This window comes from Oncorhynchus nerka, linkage group LG24 (genome assembly GCF_034236695.1).
Source record: "Oncorhynchus nerka isolate Pitt River linkage group LG24, Oner_Uvic_2.0, whole genome shotgun sequence".
Lineage (NCBI taxonomy): Eukaryota > Metazoa > Chordata > Actinopteri > Salmoniformes > Salmonidae > Oncorhynchus > Oncorhynchus nerka.
Window position 1 is genome coordinate 72,038,312 of NC_088419.1, and position 12,744 is coordinate 72,051,055.

At 42.4% G+C, this 12,744-nt stretch overlaps 1 protein-coding gene across 1 annotated transcript; it reads right to left on the bottom strand.

Moving 5' to 3' along the window:
• Positions 1–6,911: 6,911 nt before the first annotated feature.
• On the bottom strand, positions 6,912–9,037 carry LOC115107425 (regulator of G-protein signaling 5-like). Its single transcript, XM_029630828.2, has 4 exons — positions 8,928–9,037; positions 8,506–8,651; positions 7,926–8,092; positions 6,912–7,763 (listed from the first exon to the last, which is right to left on the bottom strand). Exons 1-4 carry the CDS (start codon positions 8,969–8,971, stop codon positions 7,563–7,565), a joined length of 558 nt encoding a protein of 185 aa, XP_029486688.1. The 5' UTR covers positions 8,972–9,037; the 3' UTR covers positions 6,912–7,562.
• Between the last annotated feature and the right edge of the window lie 3,707 nt (positions 9,038–12,744).

The window sequence follows — 12,744 nt, forward strand, 5'->3', positions numbered from 1 at the left end:
TTTAGCAGACGCTCTTATCCAGAGCGACTTACAAATTGGTGCATTCACCTTGTTCCAGTGGAACAGTAGTGCATCTAAATCTTTTAAGGGGGGTGAGAGGGATTACTTTATCCTATCCTAGGTATTCCTTAAAGAGGTGGGGTTTCAGGTGTCTCCGGAAGGTGGTGATTGACTCCGCTGTCCTGGCGTCGTGAGGGAGTTTGTTCCACCATTGGGGGGCCAGAGCAGCGAACAGTTTTGACTGGGCTGAGCGGGAACTGTACTTCCTCAGTGGTAGGGAGGCGAGCAGGCCAGAGGTGGATGAACGCAGTGCCCTTGTTTGGGTGTAGGGCCTGATCAGAGCCTGGAGGTACTGAGGTGCCGTTCCCCTCACAGCTCCGTAGGCAAGCACCATGGTCTTGTAGCGGATGCGAGCTTCAACTGGAAGCCAGTGGAGAGAGCGGAGGAGCGGGGTGACGTGAGAGAACTTGGGAAGGTTGAACACCAGACGGGCTGCGGCGTTCTGGATGAGTTGTAGGGGTTTAATGGCACAGGCAGGGAGCCCAGCCAACAGCGAGTTGCAGTAATCCAGACGGGAGATGACAAGTGCCTGGATTAGGACCTGCGCTGCTTCCTGTGTGAGGCAGGGTCGTACTCTGCGGATGTTGTAGAGCATGAACCTACAGGAACGGGCCACCGCCTTGATGTTAGTTGAGAACGACAGGGTGTTGTCCAGGATCACGCCAAGGTTCTTAGCGCTCTGGGAGGAGGACACAATGGAGTTGTCAACCGTGATGGCGAGATCATGGAACGGGCAGTCCTTCCCGGGAGGAAGAGCAGCTCCGTCTTGCCGAGGTTCAGCTTGAGGTGGTGATCCGTCATCCACACTGATATGTCTGCCAGACATGCAGAGATGCGATTCGCCACCTGGTCATCAGAAGGGGAAAGGAGAAGATTAATTGTGTGTCGTCTGCATAGCAATGATAGGAGAGACCATGTGAGGTTATGACAGAGCCAAGTGACTTGGTGTATAGCGAGAATAGGAGAGGGCCTAGAACAGAGCCCTGGGGGACACCAGTGGTGAGAGCACGTGGTGTGGAGACGGATTCTCGCCACGCCACCTGGTAGGAGCGACCTGTCAGGTAGGACACAATCCAAGCGTGGGCCGCGCCGGAGATGCCCAACTCGGAGAGGGTGGAGAGGAGGATCTGATGGTTCACAGTATCGAAGGCAGCCGATAGGTCTAGAGGGATGAGAGCAGAGGAGAGAGAGTTAGCTTTAGCAGTGCGGAGCGCCTCCGTGATACAGAGAAGAGCAGTCTCAGTTGAATGACTAGTCTTGAAACCTGACTGATATGGATCAAGAAGGTCATTCTGAGAGGGATACCGGGAGAGCTGGCCAAGGACGGCACGTTCAAGAGTTTTGGAGAGAAAAGAAAGAAGGGATACTGGTCTGTAGTTGTTGACATCGGAGGGATCGAGTGTAGGTTTTTTCAGAAGGGGTGCAACTCTCGCTCTCTTGAAGACGGAAGGGACGTAGCCAGCGGTCAGGGATGAGTTGATGAGCGAGGTGAGGTAAGGGAGAAGGTCTCCGGAAATGGTCTGGAGAAGAGAGGAGGGGATAGGGTCAAGCGGGCAGGTTGTTGGGCGGCCGGCCGTCACAAGACGCGAGATTTCATCTGGAGAGAGAGGGGAGAAAGAGGTCAGAGCACAGGGTAGGGCAGTGTGAGCAGAACCAGCCGTGTCGTTTGACTTAGCAAACGAGGATCGGATGTCGTCGACCTTCTTTTCAAAATGGTTGACGAAGTCATCTGCAGAGAGGGAGGAGGGGGGGGGAGGGGGAGGAGGATTCAGGAGGGAGGAGAAGGTGGCAAAGAGCTTCCTAGGGTTAGAGGCAGATGCTTGGAATTTAGAGTGGTAGAAAGTGGCTTTAGCAGCAGAGAGAGAAGAGGAAAATGTAGAGAGGAGGGAGTGAAAGGATGCCAGGTCCGCAGGGAGGCGAGTTTTCCTCCATTTCCGCTCGGCTGCCCGGAGCCCTGTTCTGTGAGCTCGCAATGAACAGTTGCATATCACGGGGACTCTTCGATGCTATTGCAGTCCGCCACAGGATGTTTTTGTGCTGGTCGAGGGCAGTCAGGTCTGGAGTGAACCAAGGGCTGTATCTGTTCTTGGTTCTGCATTTTTTGAACGGAGCATGCTTATCTAAAATGGAGAGGAAGTTGCTTTTAAAGAATGACCAGGCATCCTCAACTGACGGAATGAGGTCAATGTCCTTCCAGGATACCCGGACGGGGTCGATTAGGAAGGCCTGCTCACAGAAGTGTTTTAGGGAGCGTTTGACAGTGATGAGGGGTGGTCGTTTGACTGCGGCTCCGTAGCGAATACAGGCAATGAGGCAGTGATCGCTGAGATCCTGGTTGAAGACAGCGGAGGTGTATTTGGAGGGCCAGTTGGTCAGGATGACGTCTATGAGGGTGCCCTTGTTTACAGAGTTAGGGTTGTATCTGGTTAAGAAGTTAATTAAGGACGAGTGCACTAGATAGCGGGCGTTTTCCTAATGAACGTCATGCATATTCAGCAAGGCACAAATGGTCTTCATTCTCTTTGGTGGTGGCTAGCTAGCTTGTCCCAAGTAGATATTTGGCTAGCTAATTCACATTTATTTTATTTTTAAATACGCACATTTATTTGCAAATTTTCCCACTAATATTAAGTTACTCCTGTGAATCAGCTTTTTTTCACGATAGAAACATATCTCATCAACAAATACCTTGTTTACTGTAAAATGGAAGGGAGTTACATCCTTTTCCCAGTTTTCAACAGACGTTGAAAGGTATGTAATAAACAATGAGAAGATGCATTTGGAGTAATTGTTGCATGGTGAGTCACGCGTCCTTGGCTGTGTAATCAGTAATGTGCTGTATCCATGACTACCCATCGAATCAATCGGCAAAGCAATGATCACTGATAGATAAAACATGCTAGCTACCAGTAATGAAACACATTTATAGCTGGGTTTAACACAACTAAGTAAACTCACCCCATTCCGTACAAATGTGCGCAACCGCAACATTCAAACGAGGCTACAAAGAAAACTAATGGGACTGTAGCGACTGTGTTGACGTCAAAATCAGGGGTATGAACTAGGTTTCTATTCAAGCGTTGATCAACATGGTAATGTCTCTATAGTATTGGAGAAAACTTGATAAAACTGACCCTCTGTTACATCTTGACGTGTCATGTCGTAACGTACCGCACGCATAAAGCAACTATTTCTGTCTTACAATCTCTCTCCACCAGGTGTAGCACTTCTATCATCGTTTAAAAACAAGAAATGGACAGTGACGGGGGTAAGTGGGTGATACTTAGTAATTTTTTGTCATCATTGCATGCGGTCATCATTCTCAAAGCCGCTGTTTACTTCTAAGATCACTTTAGCACCGCCCTAAAAAACCTGATTCAAATTCGACAAAAACCTTCAAATAGGTATGTAATGACACATTATATAACCTCTTTATAGTGTTTTATTTACTTTTTAGAGGCGATAAGGTGATAAGTTGGACAGATCGAGTGAAAAAAAGCAATTGTCCCACACAAATCTCTCCTTCTCACTATCACGCATTAGTTTCGCTTCCCCACCCGCCATTTTTTTTTTTTTACCGACGGGGCTCATTGCCTGCTTGAATTATGCAGAAACGGGCAATGTGGGGGTCATGTAATTGATTCTGTTGGAAAGGGGAGTAATTGTGCTTTATAATTGTATTGACATTACAGTTGATCTGGAAATATGACGTTTTTGGGGCACTAAAATAAGGGCATTTGTACGGACCAAGGCGATGTAGGAGTTTACGTGAGTTTACGTTAGCATGAGGCAGCATTTACCAATGTGCCCAGCCATATTACTATTCTGTAATGAAACAGGGAGGAACCCATCTGACTGACTTCTGATAGACCAATAAACGCGACATTGAAAAACCCATCTCGACACTTGATCCCACCTACTCGGCTCACTTGCCTTCCATTGAAAACGACAGGATGTAGTCGTTAGATAGGCGTGACTGACACTCCTATCTAGCTAAATCGACAACACACATCAATTCGCTCAACTTCAAGGCTAGCTAGCTAACTGAACAACAAGGTGACTCTTTGAGTGAAGTTGCTAGCTAGCCATTGTATTTCAGCCCGCCTTGAGTTAGCTAACGTTACCAAATAGCGTTAACTAGCAACCATGCCAAACATTAACTAGCTAATGTTAGCTATAACGAGTCTGCAGTCAGGCAGCAGCAGAAGATACAAAAAACGATTAGCTTACAACGCAAGTAAATGTTACATGTAGTCAGTCCCACTTACCGGTTGAATAACTAGATTTCCAGCTCCCGTTGTCTTGCCAGGACATCTCCAACGTGAAGCGCCTGAATGAGAAATTGTGTATTGTGCCCAATATTGAATGCGTATGCGCCCCAGGTGGTATATGCAACTGGGTCCCAGAGACAACCTCTGACCATATTCACGCCAGATAGCCCACTGGGGACCTATGTTGCCAACATGGGTTTGCCTGTGTGTGACCAAATTGGTTAACCCGACTAGGTTCCAATCATAATTCCTGAAAAAATAACACCAGATGACTAAGTTACAGCCCATTAAAAATATATATTTTTTGAGGCCCATTTCTGGCCCAAAATATTAACCAGTTAAGATCATCATTAAACCTTTTACCGCAGTGGGCTAAATAAGGTTCACACAGAGTGTTTATTTGTAGCCTTAAACAAATCTACTTTGAAACAAAAATATACACCTCACACACATGGTTATGGGATTAAAAAAAAGAAGACACCTGTACCATGTCAGATATAGAGTTCAGTTTTTATATTTGTTACTTTTACCTTCGAGGTCAAACAACCATTATCTCTGGTTTGGAACATTGCTTTCCCAGTCAGAACATTGCCTGGTGCCCCACTAAAGGGAATTTACATCTGTGAGTCCATGCTGAAGAGGCTTCATCAAAATAGTCCCGAGTACCCCTCTTCATTATCCCCAATGCATTGAACAGCTCCCAGCATTTGCCTACAAACTAGCTTTATTGATACTCCTCGGCTGGGACTAATGGACATTTAGTTCCAAATAAGATCAGATCTAACTTAAATACAAATTCAGCAGCTCTGAGTTCCACCTGCGCTAGGTCCACTCCTCACTGATGACATTTAAATAACCATGACTTGGACACTTGTCATCAAGACATTGGCTGATTAAAAGACATCTTCAAAATTACATTTTCTAAATCAGATAATCTTTCTTATCACATTTGTAGTGGGTACTATGCAATATTGTGTAGTCTACCAACAAATTCATTACTTGAATAGTTACCATGTCGTTACATTGCATGTATTAGTGACAGTACTTTAAAAGTGTTACCTCAACCTTATCTAAATTAAGTCTTAGCAGGATTATGAACCATTGTGGATATGTTAGATGGCTGACGTGGTTGTAGCAGCTGAGGAGTGTCAATAATGCTAGTTCGGTAGGCATATGATATATGCTGAGAACTGTTCTGCCACAATGCTAGTTTGATTTATATCATTGGTTGCAAACATAGATGACTTGATCAAACAATAATAACTAACAAGGCTTTATGACTCTATATTACGTAGATGCTCTCACACTATCTCTCTTTTATTTCCTGTTTCCAAGAACTAGCTTCCAGTTCACACCATATGAAACAAAAGCTCAGATAGTCTACACAATGCACATACAATGCACAGTTAATAGCTGGCAGGAACATTTGGTGTTCCTGGTGATATGGAATACATCCCAAAACGGTTGCCTTGGTGACCCAATTAGTGTAAAGTTAATGTCACTGCCGATTGGGTTTAATGAAAATAATCCCAGCCTCATAATAATCATAGTAATGATAGAGTATGAGCAAACATGTTCTATCATCATCCGAAGATGACCGTTGTATTGCATGTCTGATATCCTGTTACACTGAAATGGATGTTGTCTAGCTTCGTAAGGAGAGGCTCTGATCGGTATTATGAATAGTAAATATATAGAAAATCATCGCTAAATTACATATTTTGTGCTACTTAGTTATTAACTACAGTATATAGTGAACATTTTATTAAATGGCATGTTGCCAGTGTTGTACTACGCAGGCATAATCATGTACTGATCACCACAGTTGGGTAGGCTACTTTATGAATGTAATCCGTTACATTTTGTTGGTAACGTAACTACTGTAGTTACCTGTCCAAAATTGTAATCAGTACCATAACTTTTGGATTAGCCAAATTTAGTAACGTAATCTGATTACTTTCAGTTTCTTTGGGATTGCTTTCCGTCTAAGAAGTATTAGAAGAAGACTAAAATGATCCATCAAACACATTTGATGTGTCATCACAGTGGTCTGAATTGTGGTCAGACTCGCTGAGGTGGAGAAAACTTAAACTTGTGCCTTCTGTAGGGTGGCAAGTAGCCTAGTGGTTAGAGCATTGGGCAAGTAACCGAAAAGTTGCTAGTTTGAATACCTGAGCCAACAATATAAAAAAATCTCTTTATGTGCCCTTGAGCAAGGCACATAACCCTAATTTTCTCCAGGGGTGCAGTACAACTATGGCTGACCCTGTAAAACAACAACCTATGTGGTGTATGTGACAATAAAGCACAATTTATTTTCAATGCTGAATTGAATGTCATTGAGAAAACATAAAGGTGTTAATGTATTTTTTCCCGCATACATTACCAGCAAAAGTATCTGTAATATGATTACCATAATTTTGCTGGTAACGTAACTGATTACAGTTACAGTTCTTTTGTAGTCTGATTACTCCCAAACCCTGCTGATCACAACCTACTATTCAGTTACCTCATCAATATAGTGAACTGACTCAAAAGTGATATTGGAAGTGATATTATATATGACAGACACTGTTTTAATATTGTGGTTTTGTTTTTTATTCAAATAACTTATAATTTTTTACAGTAAAAAACATCACAAATCAGATAACAGTAGAAATATATTGCACAGTTTTTCATCATTTGTTGGTCTTGTCAAACAGAATATTTAACACAGAGACAACAGAACAGAGTAGAAACAAATCAATAGAATAAATACTCAGTTCCCCAAAACATTAAAAAAACATGTAGAAAACATGCCTAGTCATGAACACAGTGTTAGACATTGATGCAGTAGACTGGGCCACTATAACAGTGTGTCTTTGATTGCAAATGTCCAACTTGTCAATGCATCCTTTATCACCCTTCCTTCAGCCCACTCTGTATCTCTGTACATTCACTGATGATAGTCGACATCATGTGTTGATATTGCCACCACAGTTCTTGTTCAAGTCTCATCTTCCATCCTCATGGGGTATCACTTTTCTCTTTCTCTCCTTCAGAGCTTTATGGTGATTGACTCTCATCATCTTTCAGAGTAGCTGGCACCAGAACCTCTGGTTCATGACGAGACATTCGTCCATCTGTACAATTCCCGTCTTGAGGTTTCACGCACGGTCAATGCTCATGGACGATGCATTCATTTTCTTATTTAAAATTTTAGACGACCACAGTAGGTCCTCTATTACTAATTCACGCCTTCTTGGAGATGGATGTGCACTTTGCACGGAGCTGGCTGATCAGGTCTTTGTAAGCTGGGGAACGAAGGAAGCGAGGGTAGCAGTCCTTGGCCATGAGAAGGTAGATCCTATGCTGGGCCATGTCGAAACAGGATGTAGATGGATCTTTCAGGTTGGCCCTGGTGATGTCACGAGTCTCGTGGTCAATGTTCACCTGGAGAGAGATAATGGAGAGAGGGAGGTTAGTCATCTGCTGCAGTTTGAATGAAGGTTTTTTATTTTCACTTTTGAGTTATAATTAAGATTATTGAACGTGGGATGCTATGCAAATTCCATAGGTGAGGGAGAGTAAAGTAAGCTGTTGAGGGATGCATACCTCTCGGGGTGCGTCGGTGCAGATGAACTCATCATAGATTCTCTGGGCTTTTGCCGCCAGCTTGGCAGCAGACTTAGTGCTCCTGAAGTCCTCACAGGCAACGTAGAATGCAATGTTCTCCTCACTGAACTCTGACACCAGGAAAGCTGTAAAGGCCATCAGTCCGTCTGATGAAGAGAGAGAGAAAGAGCGAGAGAGATTCATATTGGTACAGTGCAATAACAATGACGCTGTGCAGTGGGCTATCCTAACATCTGTGTCCTTGCATTATCTGCTGTGTGTCTGTACACGTGTATGCATGTGTCTATATCTTGTGGTATAGCCACCAGCAGAGTGCCAGCACGTGTGTTCTAATCTACAGTAGCGGCTGTGTGATGTGGTGAGGATCAAGTCTTCTCTTATCTTCGTAATTAGCGAGCTCCCAGTAATACTGGGGCTAAAATCTGGGGCAAAAATCTGGGGCTAAAATTGGACAAAATGTCCCACTCTAATCTTAAAGGATTATTTATGTCAGAACTAGGCTAATCGTGTATATGTTTGCATGTGTTTTTGCAGTGTCTTCAGAGTAAGGTTTACTTACGTTTACTGGACAACAGCTTTTCGAAAGACTCTTTCCACCTCATACATTGTTCCAGAGTAGGTCTAGTTTTGCCTATTTTGCATCTTGCTAGACTCCAGTCGGGTTTTTGCAGAAAGCTGCCCAGCTTTGCTTTTAGTTCCTTGGCCCTAGAGAGAGAGAATAACATCATAGGTTAGATAAATACTCCACAAGCCCTTGAATTGTGTCCTTGTTCAGCACAATATTTTGCTACAAACTAGTCACACAAAAATAGACACGTCTCCGCACTGCAAGGTCTAAATTTAGAATCTACCAAAACCGCCTTCACTTTCACCATTACAGAAGCTACAACACCCAATAATGATCCCCTTTAATCCTCTAATCCAAATGCCAGAGACAGCAACAGTAAACCTGTGGATGGTAAAAAAAAAAGTTCTATATACCTTTCCAGGCAGGTGGTAGGCAGTAATGCTAGTCCTTTGCACATAGTTGCTGTGGATGATAGAGAGCGATAGCAAGATAGGTAGATGTGTAGCAGCTGAACTGATATCAACAGAGTGTGTCTGCATTGAGGGAGCAGAGAGCTTTTATCCTCCAGCCTGTGACTCATCATCAGCCTGCTCAGCCAATGACACGGCCTGAGGACTCTGCGTGTGTGAGAGAGAGAGAGAGAGATAGGGAAGGAGGAAAAGGAATAGGAAGGGATGGAGGGTGGGTGGAAAGGAAGGAAGGGGAGAGAGAACGAGAGAGGGATAGAGAGGAGAGAGGGAGCGAGAGATGGAGGGAGGATGAAGCTGGGAAATGACTGTGTGACCTAATGATAAAAGCTTCTGATATTTTTTTATATATATTTTTCGACATCCCTGAAATCACACGTCCTTCATGTTGTTTGTTTTCTTTCTGCTCCCTGAAAACATGTTATTGTCTAATTGGACAAAATTAATCTCCCACTTACATGGGCCAGTGGGCATTTGTGTGTGTGTCCATTTCAGGGTGTGTGTGCATCCATTCATGTGTGTGCGTGCATGTGTTCAGTTCATGTGTGTATGTGTGGCAGTGCTTACTAACCATAAGGAAGAGGTGCCAACATGTGCACTGTTATATCCGCCACCTGTTGGATGTCAGCACAATTATTATGCACTTCCTTTGTCTGCTGTATTTTTGTTAACCTTTATTTGACTAGGCAAAGTCTGGGGCAGCTGTTTTGTCTGCTGTTAATGATCACTGCTTGGACACAAACACACAGGAGATAACAGGGAAGATAAGATGAGAATACAGTAATAATACTACATCTTACAACGGAGGAATTACCCCTCAACAAAGATGATCTCATAGATATAAAAAGTCCAGGGCCTGTTTCAGGGAAGGAAATGTGGTTTGATTATTTTGTAAAGTTTAATGCTCATCACAACATTTGATTGGATAAACAATACCAGTAAAAATGATTTTTACTAAGCATACCATGGATCATTTTGCTACTTGATTTTGAATTTTTGGACCCCTGTAGGTATCAATTTTTCTTACTTTCTTATTTGATTAAACATTGAATTTGACCTTACTGCTATTAGCCCATAGAAACACATTGAATAACATATTTAGACATGGCAAACAGATAGTCAAAAAATAGATCAGAAAGAAGTTTGTGTGGAAGTGTCTCTCCTATATCTGAGCGATATAAGTCAGGAAACAGACTGCCATAAGACTCCTGAACAGCTAATCAAAGGGCTACCCAGACCCCTCTTTTACGCTGCTGCTACTCTCTGTTTATAATCTATGCATAGTCACTTTAACTCTACCTACATGTACTGTACATATTACCTCAATAACCTCAACTAACCGGTGTCCCCGCATATTGACTCTGTACTGGAACCCCTTGTATACAGCCTCGCTTGTTATTTTACTGCTGCTGTTTAATTATTTGTTGCTTTTATTTTATATTTTCATTTTTTTTTTACTTAACACTTATTAAAAAAACTTCTTAAAGCATTGTTGGTTAAGGGCTTGTAAGTAAGAATTTCAATGTCAGGTCTACGACACCTGTTGTATTTGGTGCATGTGACAAATAAAATTGAAATTTGATTTGATATGTATATAATTCAACCCATGTTTAACCCCTTTTTTTGGGGCACTAAACTACTTCCATATATTATAATTCCATAAATTGTTTTAACTAGTACTAGGCCACCTTGTGAGGCTTGTGGGTGTCTTAGAGCAAAACAACCAACATGTACTGTATGTGTTCATGCGAGTCTCATCTTTCCATAGTGGGGAAAACATATTAGTTTGGAGCGGTTTGGAGCTTCAGACGTTTCCGTGAAAAGACCCATTTTCGGGACATCTCCTGCTCTGACAAACACTGCTGTAGCTCTTGCACCGTCCACTGCAGATGCAGAAGGCCGACATCGGCGGATGCGGTGGATTGAGATGCAGCCCATGCAAATCAACAGATATCTCTAGCTACCTCTTAGATGTAAGGTCCCCTTTTTAGGGGCCCTGCGTGGTTCTGGTACCGGTTCCGACTGACCAACATTTACGCTTACAACTTTGGATTATTAACTGTGGATTATAAATTGATCTGTAGATCGAAATGGTTTGCATTTAGCGATAGCCCTGGTTCCCACAGACTAGTAGTCTATTTTTCTGAGCCTGTGTGACATAGGATGTGACATCTGAAACCACTTGAAGCTGGCATGTCCCTCCTACCATTTTGTTTGCTCTTCCAACTGTCCATCAACTCCTGACTGAACCCTACAACACAGCCACTGACAAAGCACATACCTGCAATCGTTACATCGTAGCAAGAGAGTGTGTTTTCATCAGGATAGCACATTCATGGATCAATTTATAGCCATTAATCAAAAATATTGTAAACACAAAAACGGAAGACGAGTTCCTAACGAGTTCAGGAAGCAAAGCAGGAGTTCTGTGAGACGTCCACAGCGATGGGGAAGATATTTGGATCAAGACGGAGCCTTAAAAAATATGCAGATTTTCTCTAACTAAACATAAAATATGTATTTTACAATTATAAGTAAGGTGAAATCTTATTGTGGTTTTATAATTTGATTATGCTATGTTTAGAAAGTGACTACACCTCAGCAATGTATTACTATTTTTTTTAAATCAGAAAGGTGATATTTTAACCTTTCTTTGAGTATGCAGAATTGCTAGTTATTGTTTATGGCCCTCTCATGATAAATTATTCCTTTTGGGGATTACGTAGATTACATTTTCGATTACATTTAGTTACGTTTAACTGATTTAAAACCGATGGATATAGACGTTTTTTAAAATTATTATGCTAATTAGATATCCACATTGACTTTAGGGGGTTTAAAAAATAATGCTCAGGTACTATTTAAAAGAAAGTAAAAAATATCATAAAAAAGCTTCAGAAGGGTTCTAAGTAGAACCTTCTTGCATTCCAAAAATCATCAAAGAACCCTTTCTTCCTAAAATAGTTCTTAGGATTTTAAAGGTTCTAGGTAAAACCCTTTGCCTTACAAAGAACACTACTCTTCCAAAAAGGGTTCTTCAGATGAAAATCGTTCTTGGTAGAAGCCTAACCCTCTGCAAAGAACCCTTTTGGAAACACTTATTTCTAGGAGTATCTTCATAACGTCGTCAGATAGATGCATCATTTGTATTACCCATCCTTCTTATACGATCGTAGAGAAAATAAACATTTGACTGTGCAATACACAAACATAATGACTGCACAATGCACAAATGCCATTTTTTATTGCAGCATTAATCAAGGTTAGTTTGCATTGATGAGGATGATTCACCTGCATCATCAGTGTATGGCTCATAAAATAGACCATGGGGACTGTATGGGTATACCACGGGGAACATTCTGGTAAAAGACCATTCAATTTCATTTGAGGGAATAAAAGGTCTCTCCGGTTCCTAGAAAAGCCTGGGAGAACCTGTCCACACACAGACACACAGTTATCATTGTGATGTCATCACACACAAAGGCCTGTCTGTTCTAACATCGGAGAACGAAGGAGGAAAGAAGTGTCTGGAAGGAAATAATACTGTGCTTGTTGTGTAAGGTGTGGGAATTACAAAAGGAACTCTCCGGAAGCTGTGAAGAAGCTGTCCTTGAGGTCTGACGCTGTCTTCTCTAAGGTTGGAGTTGCCTGGGTGATGTAAGCTAGGGTACTTTCTTCTATTCTTTACTTGGGAGCTATTTGCTCAAGCAGGAGGTGTGGAGGGAGGACATAGCCCTCTGTATTTTCTTTCCAAATCTCTCTT